The following is a 23,248-nucleotide window of genomic DNA, read 5'->3' as shown; positions in this document are numbered from 1 at the left end:
GTGTGTGTGTGTGTGTGTGTGTGTGTGTTGAGTGTGAAAGTTCATGTGCCATGACACTCAGGGGAAGACAGGACGATCTTTGGGAGTCAGATCTCACCATGGGTTCCGAGGACTGAACTCAGGTCACGAGACTTCTGCATGCAGCAAGAGCTTTCACCTGCTGAGTGTTCTGGCTGGCCCCAGACAGACAGAAATTTTAACAGTACTAGTATGAAATTTGGTGTTGGTAAAATGAAAACACTCCAATTTGGTGCACAGTCAGGTCATCCTTGTCACGTGACTTGAATGAGTTCACCTGTAACTAGTTCCTAACCACACATATAACATTATTGAGACTAATGTATTATCATATGAATAAAAAATACACAGGATTACCTGAACAAATAAATTCTAGAATTATTCTCCTTCTCTTATTATAGGAAGTTTTAATGTTTTCATGATTATCCTTAAATTTAGCTTTTAAAAAATGCAGAAGTATTTACCCATATCATTATTTACATTATTTACAACTCTAATTATTAGAGTTGTAAAAAATTAGTTTTAAAGTGCACTTTCTAAGTTAACATAAAACATGTTCTAGAAAACTGGAAATTAATATTACCTTGAAAGTTGCTTTGAAAATATCAAATGGAAAGATTACTAGGATTTACCATAGATTGGTCAGAGTTGCTATCAGCCATTTCTCTTTTCTTTTTTTTTCCAGAGCTGAGGACCGAACCCAGGGCCTTGCACTTGCTAGGGAAGCACTCTACCACTGAGCTAAATCCCAACTCCCCTATCAGCCATTTCATATGGTTCAACTGAGGGGAAAAAAAACAACTGCTATCATATCTTGTGTCCTAGCAGGACCCTGTTGCATAGATAAAAAGCTGCTGCAGGAGAGGATGTCCTATGCCATGTGTATAACACATTCAACATACAGACTAATGGCGCTGGCTTTCCACATTCAAAGGTACTGCTGGTGAAGCAGAAACTGAGTCCAATTCTGACTTGACCTCCACGATGCATGTTAAAGGCTGGTTGAGTCTTAACAGGCACAGAGAGCGGGGTAAGAGGCAGGAAGATTTTGAAATAACGTCTTCACACAAAAAAGATCATGTGGCCAATGATTTCCAAATCGCACTCCCAAGCAGTCTTTGTTCACTTTTATCACATCTACCTCCTATAAAAGTTGCTGAAAAGCAAACGTTAAGACTAGTTTGGGACATGGACAGCAAGCCTGGAAGCCTAGCTACTACCCAGGTGGGCTGAAGTGAGAAGGACTGCAAGTTCAAGGTCAGATTGGACAACTTGATAACACTACCTTACAAACAAAAACAAGTATGTATGATGTTGAACACCTATTTATAATCTAGCAGTTGGGAGGCAGAGGCAACAGGACCGGGAGTTCAAAGTCAGGCTTGGATAAATGGTGGATTCAAGGCCAGGTTGGCCAATGACAAAAGACTCTTATCCCCAAAACTCAAAAACATAAACAGGGCTGTGGATGGAGCTCAATGCTAGCTCACCTAGGATACACAAGGCCTTGAGTTTAATGTCCAGTACCAAAAATTTTTTAAAAAGTGGGTAGAAACTCCAGGAACAAGTTACATCAGAAGCAACTAGCCAATGTAATAAATGCTGGCTGTGTTATAAGACAGAAGTTGACATTTTATTAATGCAGAACACAAATATGGGGGAAGCACTGGTAGTTCAGTGGCCGAATCCTCTCCTCCCAGAACACAAACGTCGTCATGAAATGACTTCTTAGGGAAAACTGGCCACATTAAGTGTAATGTGAAGGGATCACAGACCTCATTCAGAAACGTGTTTAACTGAAGGTATTTTGATTTCCAATGAGGAAAGGCTTTTTTCCACTTTCCATAAGACTGTGCTGAGGGCCGTGGGAGTATACAGCAGGTGACAACTAGTGTTTGACAAGTCGACCCACCAGATGTGTAACTCCCTGATGGGGAGCCCCACCTAGCAAAGCCATGGGGTCACTGGCTGTGGAAACTGGCTGTTTTCTGTCTGTAACTTTCCCGGGTGTCACTGCCATGCCTCCCTATAAGAACAGCTGTGGGGTTCCTTCCACAGCCCTTTGGTAGTGCATTTTACATCTCTGGACACACATTAGCTGTGGATTTGTTTAAGCTGTATAATTCTGATCAACAGAAATATTACCAGAATATTCTTCTTCACTGACATAGGAAAGTAATAGCATTCTCAGTTTCAAGGACAGTCTTTTACACATTTTGCAAAGACCTTAGAACTAGCCCAAAATAGACTAAGGTGACCCTGCAGAATATACACAAGGACTAATTCCCAGGTGTTGTTTATTGATAAATCAAGGCCAGGCTGTTTCCATCTAGACGTAGTCCTTGCAGCTCCTTTTCTGCACATACCCTGACTGCTCAAGGTTCAGTCAACTGTTTACTATCTGGGACCTCTCACCAACTTAGAGCTACGTGCATGGGTCAATGTGACATTACTAGTCTAAGAGAAACTACGTGACTTATCTTGTGTTTTGAGAATAGGTAGGACCTTGAAAATGTAACTTATAATTGTCCAGAGTTCGGCTGTGAGGAGGCAGCAGCAGCAGTGGTGTGGAGAGATGGCCGTGTGGAACTATGTGAGAGCTGCTGCAGAACGTGAGTGGGGTGTGTGTGTGTGTGTGTGTGTGCTGAGCGAGAGATGAAGAAGCATGAGAGAAGTGTGAGGGAGTGGGAGAAAGAGTGAGTAATGTAGAAGTGTGTGTGAGTGAGTGTGAGAGAGCTGTGTGAAGGAGCCACTGCTACTGTGCCTAGGAACTGTGTAAAGTGCTGTCAGGTGAGAGAGCTGTGTGAATGAGATGTTTAGCTGTGACTGTGTGGAGATGTAACCATGTGGAAACAGAAAGAGTCAGAGACCATTCATAGGATGAAGTAAAGGAGAAAGTTAACATCAGAAAGCTGGTGTGTTTCCTTATTTCACCACTCATAGATTAAACCTTACTTCTAATTACCCTCGGATAAAGTTTCCTACCCCTCACTACTCTGAGGCATTCCTTTTATTACCCTGAGTGGATTATGGGAGCTGGCCTCTCACGGCCCCAGTTAAGACCGTAGTGTTGAATGAGCAGCATCCCCTACAGACGCACATACCTGACCACTTGGTCCCCACCACTTTTGGGGGAGGTAATGGAACCTTTAGGAGGGGATGTCTACTGGAGGAAGCACTGACTGAGGGTGGGCTTTGAGTTTACAGCCTTGTCTCACTTTCAGTTCATTCTCCCTCTGTTTCCTATTTGCAGCTGAAGCTGTGATTTCTCGGCCTCCTGCTCCGGTAGCCTTCTGCCATTATGGACTCTGCCTCTAAACTGTAAGCTGAAATAAACTTTCTTCCCTCATCTGCTTTGGTCATGATGTTTTATCACCACAACAAGTAGCCAATATACAGACCCAAACACATGAATAACTCATCTCCCACAGTGATCCACAAAGATCCCCATTTTTTTAGCCCCACATGTTGAGAACTAAAACAATTTACACACTCTACACGATTCTCTTTTTTTATTTTTTAAAAAAAGACAGATTTAGGATTTGGTAAGAAATTACTGAGTTACATTTTTTTTTTTAACCTGTGAAGTGCTACAATAATGGAGTAAATAAATAAGATTTTTAAAGTTCAATGTTTACAGACATATTATAAAAAATGACTGAATTACAAGACATTAAATAATGTTGATACACACCAGGAAGGGATTTGGGCAAGGAAAGGCACATCATTTCACCACAAGAAATAAAGACCACAGTTGGAAGTGAGTGGGCAGCCACAGCTTTAGATCTTGTGGTGGTGGAACCCCCGGTTCGGAGGGTCACTCCTGGTAGGACCTCCCATATAGTACTTGGCTGGAAAAGAGCAACTGGGGAATTGATTGTGATTCTTCGGATGCTCTGTTTAAAAGAAAGTGCTCTCTTAACAAGCCCGGTGTGTGGAGGGGAAGCAGCAAAAATTCACAATGTTTTGGTGACAATGAAAATCCTCATGAGTTTCAGTTTTTAAAAAAAAAAAAAAAAAAATAGTATAATGTAGTAAGATTAATCAGCTTTTTTCATTTCATTGAAATTTTGCAGTTAAAAGCTACAATTTCAAGTAAACATCATTTTTCACTTTTTTTTTTCTTGTAGACAATCACAGTATAAACAGCTGCCATATTTTACCTCAGATGAAGCAATGTACCAAAGTTTAGGGACAAGGATGCTAAAAATAATTTCTCAATTTTACGTGCACATGTCTTCAGGAACACTGGTTCTGCTAGCTGATCGGTATCAACAAGAGGAAAGTAAACTTGAAGTTTTGACAGTGATAAGGGATCTCAAACAGAAATTAGTCTCTACACTCCTGGATTTAGCAGACATCAGCAGACCCTGTTCTCGGTCAATTTTCACTGCCAATGTTCATTCACAGAGTTGGGTCACATCTCTCCAGTTCCTTCTGAACCTAGATCCGTCTAGTAAAAAGCCTGAAGCACTCAAAGTAAGCCACACACTTCTGAAGTGGGATTTACTGTGGATTTAGTGGCACTGTATATAAATAAAAGGGACTTTTAGGATAAAATGGCATATCCACCAAAATAAAAATTAAAGACAATTGAGAGGAAGACAAGGGAAAACCTCAACAGTTAAAAAATATTAAAAACGGCATCGTCAAGCAGGCAGCTGCCCATTCACGCCACTCGATAGGCCTTCATTAAGGTGTACTCTTTTCGGTTGGTGTGGGCAGCCCAGATGAAGAGAGCAGACGCCATGAACTGCAAGGGAGCCGAGACGCAGGCCAGGCAGAAGGACCATCCAAACTCTCCGGATACATTCTCGGGCAGCCCTAGTTTCTGGTGTAGCAGTTCAATGCCAGCAACGTAACAACTTACAGAGCCCAGTGTGCACAGACCTTAGGAAGAAAGTCAGAAAACAAACCGTGACTGCACAAGAGTACAGGAGAAAGCTTCTCACAGGTGAGACAGTGCAAGGGCATGCGAACCTTCCCAAGTTACAAGAAGACAGAGAATCGAGAGAACCCACTAACCCACCTGCGAGGAGATGGAGGATGCCCGTGGCGATGGTGGGGTACAGGCTGCGGCAGATGCAGGCACAGAGTCCAATCAGAGCCCCAAAGCACATCAAACCCAAGCTAACGAAAGGTAAGAGGAACTGGCAACGCCAAAGATCTAGTTTTAAAAAGGAGGGAAAAAAAATTACTTCAGACCGTTTTTCTACAGTGGCAATTTCTTTCATATTCTAATGGATTAACTAGAGCTTTTCTCAGAAGGTGAGAAACAAGTATCTTAATATCAAGGCCTTATTATTCGAAAGGATTCCAACTTTATCCTGAAACAAATAAAGGGCCACTAACAGTTAAGTTACCAAAGGGTAAGTATGTGCCACGCAATGTATGCTATTCACGTGCTTGAATGAACCCTCCCAACATCTTACACTATTGTGTGCTACTACTACCTGTTTTTTGTATCTGAAGGAACTGAGACCAGAGGCATTAGTAACTTATACACATGAAGAAAAGTGAAGAACCAAGTTTTGAAGTAATGTAAAACATAGCTTCCTTCTACATACAGACAGAACGAAAGTCTGTGCATGATAGACAGACAAATAGCTGATAGCAGGTAAATAAATGATGATGACAAAAGGGGACAGTGGACATGGACCGTGTCGGGCACTTAGTGGTTGCTGTAAATCTCATAAATTCCCTTTGTTCTCACTGTTTTCTAGAACAGCATTCAAGGCTTTATTTCTAAATATTGGCCTTCCCTTAAACTCTGCTCCCAATACACTTCTTCCTCTCATTCTCACTGAGAGGTGAGTACCTGCAGCTACCTTACTGGTTCCTTTCATAATACTGTCTTAAAAACTGTAGCTCAAACCTGAAGATGCCATTTCATTGGCAGTCTAATTACTGAGGCAAAGTGTTCCTGATACTGTTTGGTTTGGGCATCTACTCCTTGGCTACTACCTAGGATTGCAAGGGCACTGTCAACAGGCCTGATACTGAGCCCTTGAGAGATTTCAGCAGCTTCTACAGGTATGCTCATGTGAGCTCAGGCAATGGAAGTGGGCATCGCAAACACCACAGTTTATTCTGTAATCTACTAAATTCCCCTTCTGTGGGCCCACTAATAACATCTTTTGGAGACCTGGACTCCACCCTCCACTGTTTTAGCTCTCTCAACTGCAAATTATTTGAAGTTTGTTAAGTAATAATATCAGCCATGGAACAGAGCTTATTGGCATGCTGTGGGGAAACTTAATGCTGACACTGTGCACTAACATTCCAAAAACAGAGTTCAACCAAACACATATTCTTCTCCCAACTGTCCTGCTAAGAGCCAAATACTCACAGGTCCGAAGCAGATCAATTCCACTATTGTGGTTTCCAGGATCAACATATTTCTCCATGAACTGTTCATTTAGTGTGAAACTCATGCATTTTGTAACCATGTCAAATGACTCTGGAACAAGAATGATGACTGCTTGTTATTTTCATGAAAAACATGCCATAATAATCTCTTAGTAATTATCTTTTGAAGTGAAAAGTGAAACAGAAAGGCATTCCCCAGGACATACACAATCTTTGGCCCCCAGGGACACACAGGTCACTCTGTTGCCACCTGAGTCTCATTGACAGTCTCAAGATTCAGACATAAGAAAAAAAGGGAACAGTAACATGAGAGGTATGTTAGAAGGTATGTTAGTAATGAAATAGATATATTAGAAGACTAGGAAATATGGACAGGAACACAAAATCTAAAGAATTCTTATCTTCTCCCCCAAATGTACTACACCAGCCATAATCCTCAAGAGGTGACACATGTCGACCTTTCTAAGTTCTTGGACAAGAAATGTCAATCATTCTTGTCCATATACATTACAACAGAAAATCCTAACAGCTCTTCCTTCAAAATAAATGTAAGATCCAGCTACGACCCAGTGTTGCTAGGCTGGTCTGATTCACAAGGATCTTTCACCTGAATTACAACAGCCTCCAAATGGATCCTGAGCTCACCCCTGCATTCTGCCCATATGTACAGACATCAACCAGAGTGACCAGGTCAGGTCTCTCCTCTATTCAATGTCCTGCCTCTCAATGGCTCTCTACAGTCTGCAAGGTGTTCAGAAATCCTAGCGTCCTGCCTGAAGTGCCTCACTCCCACCTTCCCAGAATATGCTTCTGTGCCTTCTAAGGAGAACTGGAGGTTTTACGATAAACTATAGCTGTGATCCCTTTCTTTGTGTGTTACTTCTATTTTCCAAATTTGTATAATGCCATCCTTTTAACATATGGTAACTCAAGTGCGTTCTGCTATGATTTGAATACAATGATTCCCCAGTAAGAGGCCAAAGGAAGTAAATATAAACCAAAATGAACTATAAAATGTTTTTATGAAGAATGCTAAGATTTCTACTTTAATACCTACAAATTAAAATGTTTGTGTCAATAAGAATGTTTGAAGAATAAATCCGAGAAACAACTTAGTTTTTTTTCCCCTGTAGCATCTTTTAGCTTATCAACTCTTTATAGTTGTGCAAATCTCAAATACATATAGATTTAAAGGCAGACGTGGTCAAATTATGTCCTCTAAAATACAAGACAAACGATAGAAACCTACTATAACATAGCTAATTGTTTGGTTTGGGGTTTTTTGTTGTTGTTTTTCAATACAGGGTTTCTCTGTGTAGCCCTGGCTGTCTCAGATCTTGTTCTGTAGACTAGAATGGCCTCGAACTCAAGAGCTCTGCCTGCCACCACCCGGCGGCTAACATAGCTAATTGTAAGAGGGCAATCAACTCAGATTTGTTGACTTGACTTTGAATTACCAAACACTTAAGATCCTCAAACTAATTCCTCGTGACATGTGAAATGAATAAAAAATTTTCTAATTAGTAAGTAAGTCTGAGGATTCCAGTGGCTTTCCCAAGATTAGGAAGTCATGATCCAACTGGTATCAGTGAGGACGACGGAAATGCACAGAAATTGAGGGAAGAAAATGGTGAGGAAAAAAAACACAGACGATTTCTTAAGGTGTGCACAAACCTGCTTATGCATCACCGAGTAATCATTATTAAGTCAAAAAGGAAAGAGAAATGGAAATAAAGAATACCTGTCCTTTCTGGTGGAGCATACCAATGTGTGTTTTGGGGTATGGTGATACACCGTCTCCACAATCCCATTGTGCCATTATATCGGAACAGTGCATCATTATAAGTCTTTTCATCGGCCTCATCACCAAGGAACTCGCTCCAGGCCATTTTATTCGAATCACTTGAATTCTCTTGAACAGGACTTCGATATTCATACCAGAAGTCTGTGCCTATTGAGGCTGCCATGTAGATGGTGGAAATGAGGCTAAGCACACAAGCAATCACAAATGCTGTAGCAAAACGGTTATCCATTCTGGCATTCAGACTGCTCTGTTTAAGTTGAAGAAAGAAAAAAAGTTAGACCTCAAGAACAAATAAGTTGAGATATATATATAATCTCAAACCCACCCTTTATCCTATTCCCCATCCCCTTTTTATAATGCATGTATCATTTTAAAAATTTAAAAACAAAAAAGGCAAACGTTAGGTTTAAAAACAAAACTCATTCTCATGAAAGTACTTATTGAATGCTCACATACCCAGGATGCTACGGAGACAGAAGTCTTGGCCTCTAGTCTATCACCTGCATACTAAAACAGACAACACTGAAATGGACATACACATTACAGATACAAACAACAGACATGCCCATGGTCAGCAGGGTAGCATGCACACATTAACTGCAGGTTTAATTTGTACAGACGCTATAAAATGTTAAGTGTTTAGGGTTTGAGTGAGAAAAAGACGTAAGAAAAGGAAACTAGGAACCATCTGCTCTTCGGTGGGAAGGCTTCCAAAATAAGGGCAGGAGTGAGGAGTTATTTGAAAATCAGAGTTGAAGGTGTTAACCCAAAGGGAAAGTTTGCTGTAAGTGTATGTCATAGCAAAGAGACCAATAACATCGTTAGGTATCAATCTTCCCCAATCCAATTAAAGCTAAGCCAAGCTTCCTGACACAGCCAGCTTCTTACTCTCCCCATCCCTTACATTTCTCAGCCTCCCGAACTGCAATCCTGCTCCCTCAATCCTAAAGTATAGCATGTAGCCATAAAAACTAAATGATCCCTGCTCGCAAACAGAAACGTGAGTGAGGCAAAATCTGAACACTCCCTAGGCGTGGACCGGGCTCCACGGCAGTAGTAAATGGCCGCGGAAAAAATGACTCAAGGCGGATCACGCTGAGTCAAAGCCTGCCAGGTGTATGTAGGTAGGTAGGTAGACCATGACCGCACCGAACCCCTCACATAAGCCCCCGACCCCAGGCTCACAAACTGGGGAGCAGAGTTTGGAAGCAAAGAAAGAAAAAAAAAAATAGATATGGAAGTGACTCCGGAAAGAAGACCGGGGCGATTGCAATTATCAACGGTAACTCCGGGACTGCGGTTTTGTGTTTTGATTTTTTCAAAAATCTCGTCCCTCCCGGTGCTCTCGGATGACCTTAAAGGCCGGGCTCTGGAAGCTGCGCCGAGCGCGGTCACCCTGGGCCTGTGGCACAGCAGGGCCTGGCACGGGCGGGCGGAGGCCGGCTGGGCTGGGCGGCTGTCCTGGGTACCCGAGCCCAGCCAGCCCCGGCCCCCTTGGCCCAGAGCCCCGCCCCTCCCCGCCCCTCCCGCCCGCCGCCGCCGCCGCCGCCGCTCCAGCCTCCCCGCCGGGGCCGCGCCAGCCAGGGGCCCCTCTTCCCCCGCGCCGCGACCCGTGCCGGCCCGCGACCCCGCGCACTCACCGCCCATCCTCTCCCTCCACCGGCTTCGCCCTCCAGCTCCGACCACAGCACCCTACTCTCCCCGCGCCTCCTCTGACGCACTTCCCTGCAGAGCCCGCCCCCTCCATAACTCCCGCGCCTCCGCCTCCGCCTCCACCCTAGGCCGGGCCAAGGCGGGCCTGCGCCGAGGGGCCTTGTGGGAGTTGTAGGAAGACCGGAGGAAAAGCTGCTGGAGGCGGCGGAGAGCATGCCCGGTGCCGCGCGGGGCGTTGTGGGGAATGTAGTTCTCTCCGAAGGCAGAACGGTGCCCGCAGCAGAGGTCTTGGCTGGGGGATTATTACACCTCAGAAAAGGAGGGACCAAGCTCCAGAAAGTGATGGGGGGGGGGGGGGGAGGTCTTTGGCTACCCAAAGACAAAGGCTGTGATTTATGTAACTCAGGTCTACCTTTCAGTCTTGTGCTTTCCTTACCATCATACCCTACCTCTAAATATTAGTACTACTGAGTAGATTGAACGTGAGTGGGACTCCACTCTTCAAATATCGACACCCCTCCTCCCCATTTCCTACATCCTCCCTCCCATTTGAGCAAAGAATTCTTCCGTTTCGTTTAAATCTAACTAAAGATATAACCCAGCATATAACTAACGACTTAACCTTTTAGGATGTAATTATATTATTCTCATTTGAAGAAATCCGCAATTTGCTCTCTAGTGCAGTAAAATTTTCTTTTTCAATAAGTTTCCATTGGTTTATTTAAAACTTGTGGTTTTTTGTTGTTGTGGTGGTGGTGGTGGTTTGGTTTTTTGAAACAGAGTTTCTCTGTGCAGTGCTGGCTGTCCTGGAACTCGCTTTGTAGACCAGGCTGGCCTTGAACTTGTAAATCCTAAGGATACCAGATATCAAAAATGCAACTTTAACGTGTGGATGTAATATGAAATGGAGTGAGAGAGCATCATTTCCACAAAAAAAAACAGTCATTGGCAGCCTTGGAGACAGTAGATTGTGTGGCATGGAAGTAATGGGATGTTCTAAGCCCTCAGATATTTCAAAGGAATTTCTGAATAGGTAGCAGGAACTATTTTAGTTATAAAAAAAAAAAAAAAAAAATGGCCATGAGTCTTTGGCTCATGGTTCTGGTTCACCGTCATGGGCTGTGTCTGGAAAAGGACTTGTGGCTAGCAAATGGACTTCTGGTGGAGCATGTCATCTAGAGCCTGCCTAAAAGAAAAAAGATGTTAGCCAAATATACCATAAAAATCCAAATGTCATGACTATAGATTTTCATGTATTACATCAAATCAAAAGACAATTTTGCCACAGGCATCAGCTTGAAAGCTTGATGGGTGTGCACAGACAAATAGTGAATATAACATCAGACTTGTCAATGCGTTTATGTGCCAGACGTCTTCATCTACTGGCCTTCATTAAAAGTCTACTTCCTGAAGTAACGTGCTCAACCAGTGCAGGTAAAATGGACATTTCAAAAAGATAAGAAGAAACAGCCTAAGTTTATAGACAGAGACACTGAGGCCCATAAAGACTAACCAACTAGGAAAACATGAACACTGAGGTAAGTAAACTAATTTTGTGATTTTGGACAATTTACTTAATAATCATTAAGATAGGGTTGTCTTATGAATTTTTGAAAATAGCATGTGTCCTATGTGAACATTGTGAGGATTAGATGAGAAAATATCTAAAATACTAGGCAGTGGATGTTGTAGGATATTAGTTGAAGATGTGTTACATTCATTTATGCTGTGAAATATTTGCTTAATGATACAAAGATGTGTTGCATACTTTTATGTTGCATCTGTTTAACTCTGTGAAGCTGTGTTACTTTGCCTGCCTAAAATTCCTGATTGGTCTAATGAAGAGCTGAATGGCCAATAGTTAGGCAGGAGGAATGATAGTCAGGGTTGTCAGGGAGAAAGAATAAGTAGGAGAAGAAGGAAGAAGAGGAAGAAGTTGGAAAAGGAGAGAAGAGGAAGAGGATGGCTGGGGCCACCCATCCAGCCACACAGCCAGACATGGGATAAGAAGGAAAGAAAAGATATACAGAAATAGAGAAAGGTAAAAGCCCAGAGGCAAAAGGTAGACAGGATAATTAGCTAAGAAAAACTGGCTAGAAACAAGCCAAGCTAAGGCCTGGCATTCATAAGTAAGAATAAGTCTCCATTTATTTGGGAGCTGGGTGGTAGCACCCCAAAGAGTAAAAAGAGCTTAAAAATGGACCTGAGGATTATTAAAGAATTGTTGTTTACAACTGAATGTCTACAGTGTTTGAATAAGATTAGAATGAATGGTTTTTTTAAAACTGCTGATTTCCTTGGTGAAGAAGAGAAGCCTGTTGTGAATAGAGGTAGGTGTCCTTACTCACCTTGGATGGCTTCTGGACTTGTCTACTAACCACCAAGTGACTACGAAAGACTTGCCAGGAAGGCATTTCCAATGTGCTTGATTAGGAAGGAGAATGGTGCTTTCATCCTCCAACTCTGCAGAATGCCTAGAAAACACTTAGGACACCTTTCAATCACAAACTTAGTGTCAACATAAAAGTGTGTGCTTGAGGTTTTGGCCACCCTGAACGCCTCAGCACAGAAGACCTGAACTTCCTTCTCACCCACAGTCCCACCAACCACACATTCACATTTCTGGGTTATCTCTGCATCTTTGGTGTTTTCCAATTTTTATTTATACCAAGTTTTGTGGGTAGGCAAAACAGACCTGTAATCAATTATTAGAGCTAATTTTTTGCTCCTATTTATTGCTGAGCTGTTTGAGAACGCCAGCTGGTCTCATATGCATTGTTAACAAACCAAGTACAGCTTAGCAACCATCCCTAATTATGGGATATAGACTTCAAACTAGGCTTCTGACTAAATTTGCTGAGTTTGATGTTTCTAGTTTTCAGGAGAAGGGTGTTATAGATACAGTGCACTTTAAATGAGCCCAGTAACAGAAAATCTATATATTTAGATAATACTCTTTTCGCAATAAGCCCCTTCCATCCTTGGTTCTCGAATATTCTTAAATACAATTCTTCTATTTTTTATTTGTTGTTAGGAAACAAAACTTATGTTAATCAAAATTTAACTACTTTGTATTAATCTCAAATATTTGTCCTACTTTTTCTTATAAAGTTTGGGGCTCAGACAGAAAAATAGAGTCAGTTTATGAGTTCTAGACAAACCCTACTCTTTATCAAAATTACTTTGTGTCTGTTCACTATAGAACAATGACAAAACTTGATTTTAAAAAAAGCAAATAAAAAAATGTATCTTAAAATTGTTGTAGGGCATTCACCAGAGAAGACTGCTCAGACATGGGTTTAAGTCAATCAAAAGTCTTGAGTAGCTGACTGGCAACTACAATGCGTGTTCAGGATCCCAGTGTGTCCCTGAGCCTTTCTCAGGGTGAACTTTTAAGCACAAAAACTATGTTCTGCTTGACATACTTCAGCTAGCAAGAAGCAGAACTACAGAAGCTAAAAGGAAAAGTTAGTATGTTTAGAGACTTTTGGAGAATTATGGACTTTGGTGAACTGAATCTTTGTTTTTGTTTTCGCCAGTGGTACTGTCTGTGTGCCAAGTTTCATAGCCATCAATCATGGAGTCGGTTGTGCTATGGTCAGGGGCCTACTAAGGTCTTGGGCCTTAAATATTAAATTCCATCCTTTTTATTTAGCAAATCCTATTAAGTGCCTCAAAGTGTAACAAATTATAGTTGTTTTATTCCTATTGCTCGTAATGGACAATAGTAAATAACCATTTGGAGATGAGAAAGTTTAGTTAAAATTCTACTTTATTTTAAAAGACTATGTATCCTTCTGGATCCCAGTGACCTCGTTAATTAAATAGTTATAAAATCACTACTGAAACCCTACATTTTATGACTCATAATTCAACTGAAAGGATAGGAATGTAACTTCAAAATATAGTTATAGATTTGTCATCAGCAGCAGGAATTGGGGTATATATTATAGAGATGTATTCAAATCTAATGGCTTCTGATTTAACAAGATACACTAAATTGAAACATTTGTATAAAGCAAAAAAAAAAAAGAAAGCATGCTATGTTAACTAGAAACATCTCTCCATGTTAGTTTATGATGTGATGAAACGGTAGGGTTAGTGTAGAACGGAAACTACCCAGAGGACTTTGAAGCATTCTTGTTCATTGGAAATGGCTCTCTGAATCCAATCATGATTTAATCCAGGTTTATAAGCACTTATTGGTCACCTGCTGCAGCCAGACGTGTCTGCAGTGTCTACTGTGCTGGATTGCCAGGAACACCAACATAAATAATTTTGTTATGTATAGCATAAATCCAGATCCATTCTACTGTTTTATTTGTGTGAATGTGTTTATGTACATGGGCATGCATATGCTATAAGCACATTCTGTAAGTCAGAGAACAATTTGTGATAGTGGGATGTCTCCTCCCATGCTGTGGTTTCAGGAAATCAAAATCTGGTCATCAGACTTGGCAGCAGGCATTTTTAACCAGTGAGCCATCTTGCCATCTGCAAATCTTCTATTACAAAGAGGCCTAAAGCTATTCTTCTAGAATAACAGCATAATTGTTATCCATGTAAATATGAGCTAACAAGGAAAATAATAAGCTAAATGAGGGTTCACTGATTACATGCCTAGTTTGGCATGCTATTTTACTAAATTCTAAATTCTCCAAGTAAACTGCAGGAATAAAAAACAAACTCCTAGAGTATGAACTGTTTCCTTAAAGTTAACTATTTAAATATAAATATAAATAATCACGTCTATAAAAATAAAGAGAAATGGTTTGCCGAACACACATGAACAGACCTGTATCCAAGATGGCTTTGTGCCTCATTTTTTTGTGAATAATCTGATAACATATCAACCAGCTTTGGAGGGCAGACCTGATGAGTGGAAAGAGGCAAAAGTAATTCAACCCAGTGGCGGAGGTTACAAACTGCTGGGACTGGCTCTGTTCTTACAGAATGCTTAATCAACTCTTGTGAGTTGGAGGCTACAAACTGCAGTTACAACCATATAACAGGACAGGAGACTCGCCTGAGCAAATGTCTCAACGGAGTAAATCTACTTCTTCTTGTTCAACATCTTATCCAGCTCTGAACATATCTTAAGGATTGGACAAAAGTAGAGAACAGAATTTTTATTTTTAAAAAAATTCCTAAAATGATGTGAACTCCAGTTTAAAAGCCTTCTACGGGTTTCAGCTTTCGACATGTCTTTTGAAATGGCCAAAGTAATTATAAAGCACAGCATATCATGGTGTTTATTTTATGCAAATAAGTATATGCTTCTAAACTTTTGTGTGTTAAATACAGCATTTGAGGCTGCATCCCCAATGACTGAGTCTATAAACCTAAGCAGGGTTTAAGAATCTATCATTAGTGTGTGGCAGAGGCAGTTGTAATGCGGGTAATGGGCCCTGGCATCCACAAGTTCAACACTATAGCTTAGAGAGTTCAGAAGGAGTGGGGAGCTGCTGTCTGTTTCAGAGGGGGTGCATAGCCTCTGCAGTTGAGTTATGATCAGTTCAGTGGGTCAGATGCCAAGGTAACTAGCCAATGAAAGAACACCATAAGTACTATATGTTTAAAAAGACCCAAGAAGCCAGGCGTGGTACGGCACATGACTTTAATCCCAGCACTAAAGGAGGTCGGGGCAGGCAGATCTCTGTGACTTCCAGGCCAGCTTGGTATGCTTTTTTGAGACCCTGTCTCAAAAAGAATAACAAATAAAAATCCAATGGATGGCGCACGCCTGTAATCCCAGCACTTGGGAGGCAGAGGCAGGTGGATCTCTGTGAGTTCGAGGCCAGCCCGGTCTACAGAGCTAGTCCAGGACAGGCTCCAAAGCTACAGAGAAACCCTGTCTTGAAAAACCGAAAAAAAAAAAAAAAAAAATCCAATGGAATCATTTTTGGCAGGGATTGGGAAGAAAACTTGAGTGTTTGGTTGTTGTTTTTCTGAGAAAAATCAGTTCTCAAGAGGTGCATGCGTACTTTAATTCAATAACTAATACTTGTGTCCTGGTGTTTTTTTTGTTTTTGTTTTTAAAGAATCTTACCTATATCACCCTTTCACATGCTTATGGACTCACTGATGCTTTTGAGTTTTTAACTATGTTTAACTGGGTATTTAATTGTTAGTATTTGCATGTGCATTTCAAAGGATGTTCAGAGTGCTAAAAATGACCCTTGCACACAGGTTTCTTGGAACTTCCCTATTTTACAACCAGCCTTTACTGTGGGTTTTTTTCTATGCCAGCATTTTATCCTGTATTACTAAAAGCAGAGAACCATGCTACTTTCTCCCCATCTTTATCTTAAAATAGCCCATTTGCTTCCTCATGTAGGTCTGAAGGAAATACTATCGATCCATGATGGATATTCTCATTATGAAGAACGTTCATTCTCATATTTTCACCACATGTCACACTTCAGAGTTGGCACATATGACAAAGCTAGTCACCTTATCTATATCTGCTTCAAGAGTTTGATGTAAATGTTAGATTCATTAGATATGGTTTACACCCCCAGCTCAGCAACTTCAGAAGCTGGAAAGAAAATTTAGGCCTACAGAGATAAAGTGAAATTGTAAATGTTTAGCAGTTTTCTTTTCCTTTTTTTGACTTGTTTGTTTGTTTGTTTGTTTGTTTGTTTGAGACAGGGTCTCTCTATATAATCCTGGCTGTCCTGGAACTCACTATGTAGACCAGTCTGGCCTTGAACTCGCAGAGATCCACCTGCCTCTACTTCCTGAATGCTGCGATTAAAGGTGTGTGCTCCCTCCCCTGGCTAGCAATTCTATTGTCATCTACAAGTACATGTTCTATTAAACTAATGTTTTCCTCCAAAGTATAAACATGAACTCTTTTTTATTTTTATATCTTAATTTTAATTCCTTTTAAAATTTGTATTACATTTGTGTGTGTGTGTGTGTGTGTGTGTGTGTGTGTGTGTAAGTCAGGGAACACTCATAGGGTCACTTCTCTCCTACCAGATAGGTTCCAAAGGTCAAACTCAGGTTAATCAAGCTTGGTCGCAAATGCTTACAAACAGCTGAGCCATTTCACTGATGCCAAGATCCATTCCTGACACTTATCTAAGGATTTTTTTAAAAAAGTCCCAGCCCTTTGCCAAGCAGTGGTGGCACGTGCCATTAATCCCAGCACTCAGGAGAAAGAGACAGGTGGATCTCTGAGTGGGAGGCCAGCCTGATCTACAGAGTGAGTCCCAGGACAGCCTGGGCTGTTACACAGAGAAACCCTGTCTCAAAACAAACAAGCAAAACACTGTGTGTGTGTGTGTGTGTGTGTGTGTGTGTGTGTGTGTGTGTGTGTGTGTGTGTGTGAACTAATGAGTTTTATGGGAGTTACAAGAATTTATCACAGGAATATGGGTGAGAGTTTACTTCCAGGAGCAGAAATGATCCAAAGACAACTCTGTCACCAAGGCCCACCCCAGCATGGGTGACAGCTCACAGCGCTGGGAACCCGGAACACACTGCACAGCCTGCAGGCAGCCCAGTGGTTTGGAGAGTGTCCTTTCCAGGAATCACAGAAAAGCTCGGCTTGTGATTCACACAGGCCCTGGAGCCCAATGGCTAGTTCCCAAGGAGATGTTCTATGGTTTTGTTTGTGGAGGTCCCCTGACATATTGTAGACCTGTGTCCGTAGAAGCTGGCTGGCTGAGAGCTAAATGACCCCTCCACCAGGGCGCAGCCAGGTCTGGGAGGCAGGGCAAGCAAAACACTCTTAGCCCCAAATCAGACTTATGGTATCAAATGCTCAATAACTTCTGATTGAATGAGTTTAGTATTAGAGGTAAGGCACACTGCAGAACATTTCTGTGACAGGCCCTTCAACACATGCACATATAGATGCAGTGTTTAATGTTGTTTTAAACAACTGTTCTTTTCCATGTAAATATTGTCCTACTTCAAACTATTTGAAAAAAATGAATTATCCGCTTAAATAATTAAAGTTTACCCAGTGGGAAGGATTTCTGTCCCAGAAATGTCAAACTGTTAATTAGTTTCTCTCAACTACAGTCTATATTTAGCAAAGAGTATACCACCCCCCATGACATGAATGAACAGCACAGAACAGTCAAAGACAAAGAATAAGACAAGTCACCCCATAGATCAACTCCTGAGTGACTTCTTGACCTGCTCCATGGGAGAGGAGTCTTCAGCCTTCCATAATCTTACTTCTCTTGTCTGGTACAGAGGTCAGAGGTGACCTGAGACCACAAGGAGGGAAAGCCAGTTGGTCTTTTCAGCATACCAGTTATTGAAAAATACGTGCTTCTGTAGAAAGGACTTTAAATATGTTGCAGTTATATTTCCACCTATAGGCATCCCTTTTTCTGGACAATAGTGACTACCGGAAACTGAAAATTTGAACATCAAATGAGATGGATGGAAGGAGAAGAGGAGGGGAGTGTAAGAGATTCGAGACACATCAGACAGTTGAAGAATTGAAATCAATGGAGTCGATTTCAAAAGTTGTTATAGTTTGCTTTGGTCCCTATATGTGAGAAAAAGAAATATACATGAAAGCATGCAGTGAAATGCCTTCTGTTTTAGTTTGTTTCTCAAATACTTTGTTGTACCAAAATTCTGGAGCAAGAAGCTCTCCTATGAAGGCACTTTATACAGTATTTGCATCTGTTACCAGGTCACTGATGTGTGAAGACACTTAATAAACAGTGATGGGTTGACAGCTAAATGAAAAACTCTTGCTGGGTGCAATAGCAAACACCTCTATTCCCAGTACTTGGGAAGATGAAGCAGAAATGTCTTAAGTTTAAGGCCTCCCTGGGTACACAGTGAGAGCCTAACTCAAAAAAACAAAACAAAAAAAACCAAAACAAAAAAAAAAACACTGCTACAAAGATGTAGCACAGCACAGAGACCAAGCAAAGATGAAGGTAGCTATGATTTGCAAAAGAAAATTCTCTTTTAATCGAAGTTGTAACCTGAAATAAAAGAGAACTTTTGTGATTGAGTTACAACAGCAGGTGAGAAGGTAAAAATAGCTGTTAGTGTTTTTAAAACATGTTTGTAAACTCCATAAATCCCAATAGCACCTACAGACTTGGTATTGATCCCCAGAGAGAAGAAGTGGAGGGGGGGGTGTAAGGGAAGAAGGGAAGAGAAAATGAAAGGAAGGGAGAGAGGAAAGGGAGGAGGGAGGAGAGGGAAAGAGAAAAAAAGAAAGAATTGGGGAGAAAGACATGAATGGAATGACAAAAGCATGAAGTCGTAAATAAAAGTAAAAGATGCAGTCTAAACCATTTGAACAATGAGTTTATCCAGATAGGGCTGATTGTGAAACAAAAGAGCCAGATAAAATGGGAATAATCCCATGCCCTAACTGCAATCCCAGTGTTTGCTCTGTGTGTGTGTGTGTGTGTGTGTGTGTGTGTGTGTGTGTGTGTGTGTGTGTGCGCGCGCGCCCGCAAACTTCATTGTTTGGGAAGATTGAAATTCTCTCCGTATGCAATGAAAACCTAATAAATATATCAACACAGTGAGAAAATAGAGCATCTTCATAAGCAATTTACAGTTCTATAACAGTATTTTAAAGGTGACATGGAAGGCTGCAATCAAATAATTTGGCCCCCCAAAAAAGCCACATTCTTTAAAAGAAGTGAAAAATAAAAATGTTTGATTCATTTCTTAATTTCTGGATTTAAGAAAACAAATCAAACATCTCAAATAAAGAAGTCCAAAAAACACCTAAGTTTCACAGGCAAGTACAAATAAAGAAAACCACAACCACAGCCAACACCAATCACAGGGCGCTGCTCGCGGGCCTTCAGAAGACTGGCAGAAACGACGCTTTTTAACCTGTTTTCATGTTCGTCCAAGATCTTGAAAGAGAGGGAGAAAGAGAGACAGAGAGAGCAGACGGAGGGGAGAGAGAGAAAGACTGCATCAAGACGCCCCCTTGATTTCTCAAGTTCCTAAGACACATGGAAAGTAAGAACACTTACCAGATTCAGCATCTCACTTCAGCGATGGACCCAACAGCAACCCTTCTGTATTTGGATTACTATGAAGATTCAAGCACAGATCACCCTATCATGGAAACTCTCTCCCACACTTCCTACACATCTGTCTTTCTCCCTATCTTTTACACAGCTGTGTTCCTGACTGGAGTATTGGGGAATTTCATCCTCATGGTTTCGCTGCATTTCAAACATGGCAACCGAAGATTGATCGACATCTTCATCATCAACCTGGCTGCCTCTGACTTCATTTTCCTTGTCACGCTGCCTCTTTGGGTGGATAAGGAAGCCTCTCTGGGACTGTGGAGGACTGGCTCTTTCCTGTGCAAAGGCAGCTCCTATGTGATCTCAGTGAACATGCACTGCAATGTCTTCTTGCTCACTTGCATGAGCATGGACCGCTACCTGGCCATCATGTGCCCAGCCTTATCCAGAAGAGTGAGAAGGAGAAACTGTGTCTATGCAGTCTGCACCAGTGTCTGGGTCATCTCGTGCCTCCTGGGACTGCCCACTCTTCTGTCCAGGGAGCTCACTCACATGGATGGCAAACCATACTGTGCAGAGAAGACACCCACTCCGCTGAAACTGATGTGGGGTCTGGTAGCCTTAATTGTCACCTTTTTCGTCCCCCTGCTGAGCATTTTGACCTGCTACTGTTGCATCACGAGGAGGCTGTGTGCTCATTACCAGCAGTCAGGAAAGCATAACAAAAAGCTGAGGAAGTCCATAAAGATCATCATTATTGTGGCATCAGCCTTCATCTTCTCCTGGTTGCCCTTTAATACTTTCAAGCTCCTGGCCATTGTCTCAAGGTTGCAGCCAGAATACCAGTTTTCCGTGGCATCTTTCCAGCTGGCCATGGAGGTATGTGGGCCCTTGGCCTTCGCCAACAGCTGTGTCAACCCTGTGATTTACTATGTCTTTGACAGCTATATCCGCCGGGCCATTGTACGCCGTCTGTGCCCTTGTCTGAAGAACTATGACTTGGGGAACAGCTCTGAGACATCAGACAGTCACCTCACTAAGGCTCTTTCCAACTTCATCCATGCAGAGGATTTTGTCAGGCGAAGGAAGAGGTCTGTGTCGCTCTAAAGGCAGCTGTGACATTCAAGCTCTGTGGGCACTCTTAGGACGTCGGGTTTTGTCAGCAAATGAGAAAGAGAAAAGCATTAAAGATGAAATTCACATTGCTTCATAAAGCCAAGAAAGTCTTGATTTTTTTTTTAAAAAAAAAAAGTCCCCCGGAAGAGCTCCTGTGTTGTGGATATAATTAGGCCATATGCTACATTTTGAGCTAAATGGTCTTACTTGGCAATCAAGCCAGCCAGGCAAAATACAAGCTCCATTGTCCTTGAACTCATGGGCTGATTTCCTCATGTGCATCAGTGAACCTTCAGGCTTTTCAGAACCATGCACCCCACTGTTCACACTGGGCTGTGTTTTGAAGAGACACTTTCATCTGGTAAGCAACATATCGGGCTGCAGGATAACAAAAAAAAAGTATACTTGTACTCTGTAACTCACAGTCCCTGAGTGACTGAGATGGATTCTGGTCCCATTTCATTGTCTGGTGAGTCTTCATCTCCTTCCAGCACTGGCTTTCATCCCAGGCCATTCTTGACAGCTTTGGTCTGGCAGGAAAAGTTCATGAAGATAAAGCCACTTTGTTTTGTGTTTATGAACCAGGACTCACCTCATCACCTGATCTAAAGTATGTTAACAAGGAAGCATGGTGCAAAGTTTGACCTTTGCCTCATAAGAAACACTGGTAACAATGCAGCTTATTATAATGCTATGGTAACTGCTTTTTAAGGTTTTAATATGGTGTTTGTTTTCATTGCCTTTATAAATTAGAATCTGACTTTGTTGTAATTACATGTTTTTAATTAGCTGTCATCCAGTTATCAAATGAAAACGCTACTACTAATGTAATTGGGGCTTGGAGGTTTGGGCCCACCCCTATGCAGATTTATCACTTGGGGTTCTAATTAAAATGTTAGTGCTGCACATTCCTCTAACAATTCTTTTGCTTGGTGTATATAATTTCAAGATGACATGGGAAGTTCTGTAGCCAGCCAAAGAAAAAGAACTGTAGCAGAACTGGTACTAGTATCTTCCATATGCTTTCAATCCTAAAGGCCTTACCTAATACAATACTAAGTCGGCTTACACCCTTATTTAAAGGAAAAAAAAATGCAATTAATAGCAACAACAAAAGGCCACCCCAGGAAGTGGGGTGATTCCAGAAAAATAAATGGGGTTTTAGTCCCATTGTTGGCCTAAATGAGTTATTTTTTGACCACTAAATGTTGAACTTAGAAATAAGAAAATACAGATTATTTTCAGGGACCAGCTTATTGAATTTCCTCCCAAGTATCTTTCACAGTAAGAGAAATCTCAAACATTGGACATGTTCTTACACTGAACCTATTTTGAAGGGTAAGGTACCGGTTTGGGTTTGACAAAGTATTCAATTTGTTCTGTACACTGTTACCAAATAAAATATTATGTCCTTTTATAAGTATTTTTTCATATTAAAATATTAATTTTAATAACATTAATACCAGTACCAAAATGTGGTAAGCAGCTATTTAATAGATTGTTGCATTTATAGAAGAAAGACTGTAAACCCTAGCAAATAAAGTTTTCTGACAAACTTCAAAATTGAATTCAAAATGGTTGAACAGTTCCTCAAAGCTTAAGCAAAAGCAGAACACAGAACACCGAGGGTACATTTTTATCATACAGAACAATGAAACACCTTAATAGTCATGGGAGTTACTGCTTTTGAGAAATGCCTCTAAAAAATTAACCACCTAAGAAAGTCATTCAAAATGAGGAAGCCTAAGATATAACTGTCTTAATGTCGGGTCTTAACTGTTCTGACAACCAATATCAAAACTGAATAAAACAACACACACTGCCAATGATTTTTAGAAGATAAACACATTCTAACTTGCAGGTTACACCTAGGCTTAGTAAAACAAAATGACAGTAATAACCTAAAATAATATAGTAAGGTTGCTTATTTTCATTTATTTAAGCCATTCTTTGTCTTTAACAACAAAACCAAAAGTATACCAATGTTCAAAGCATTTCTAAAGTAGTTTTTGCTGAATTTATCACCAAAGAAGCCCTCCATTAAACCCTTGATAAAGTTTTACCTGATCATCAATGATTAGTTTTCAGAAAAATATAATGAAGACATATATAGTCACAGGCACATATCTAAAGATCGGAACTAACCTGATACATCTTGCGATTCATGTCATCTGTCCCCTCTGACATGCCAAATCACTTCTGTGCTGACCATGATAACTAGAGGAAGCTATGCATATGACTGAGGTGATCTGTCACTGGGGTCACAAGCTAATTTCTTTTTTTTTTTAATGCAGAAAGCACAGTA

At 41.2% G+C, this 23,248-nt stretch overlaps 2 protein-coding genes across 5 annotated transcripts; one reads left to right on the top strand and one right to left on the bottom strand.

Annotated features, from left to right (window-relative positions):
• Positions 1 to 3,515: 3,515 nt before the first annotated feature.
• On the bottom strand, positions 3,516 to 10,120 carry Cldnd1 (claudin domain containing 1). 4 transcript variants are annotated; one of them, XM_006996481.4, is made up of 6 exons: positions 9,832 to 10,120; positions 8,648 to 8,698; positions 8,129 to 8,438; positions 6,368 to 6,478; positions 5,048 to 5,185; positions 3,516 to 4,908 (listed from the first exon to the last, which is right to left on the bottom strand). In XM_006996481.4, the coding sequence occupies exons 1-6, from the start codon at positions 10,057 to 10,059 to the stop codon at positions 4,688 to 4,690; spliced, it is 1,059 nt and encodes a 352-aa protein (XP_006996543.2). In that variant the 5' UTR covers positions 10,060 to 10,120; the 3' UTR covers positions 3,516 to 4,687. The 4 variants fall into 4 exon arrangements, with proteins under 4 accessions (XP_006996543.2, XP_006996540.1, XP_076405193.1 ...); XM_006996478.4 differs by having other exon boundaries at positions 8,648 to 8,691; positions 9,832 to 9,980; XM_076549078.1 differs by having other exon boundaries at positions 8,648 to 8,713; positions 9,832 to 9,904.
• Positions 10,121 to 19,383: 9,263 nt separating this feature from the next.
• Gpr15 (G protein-coupled receptor 15) lies at positions 19,384 to 22,590 on the top strand. The gene has a single exon (XM_006996477.4). It carries the CDS (start codon positions 19,807 to 19,809, stop codon positions 20,932 to 20,934), a length of 1,128 nt encoding a protein of 375 aa, XP_006996539.2. The 5' UTR covers positions 19,384 to 19,806; the 3' UTR covers positions 20,935 to 22,590.
• The last annotated feature ends 658 nt before the right edge of the window (positions 22,591 to 23,248 follow it).

The sequence above is a fragment of the Peromyscus maniculatus genome, chromosome 12 (genome assembly GCF_049852395.1).
Source record: "Peromyscus maniculatus bairdii isolate BWxNUB_F1_BW_parent chromosome 12, HU_Pman_BW_mat_3.1, whole genome shotgun sequence".
Lineage (NCBI taxonomy): Eukaryota > Metazoa > Chordata > Mammalia > Rodentia > Cricetidae > Peromyscus > Peromyscus maniculatus.
This window is presented reverse-complemented; position numbering and strand designations above follow the sequence as displayed.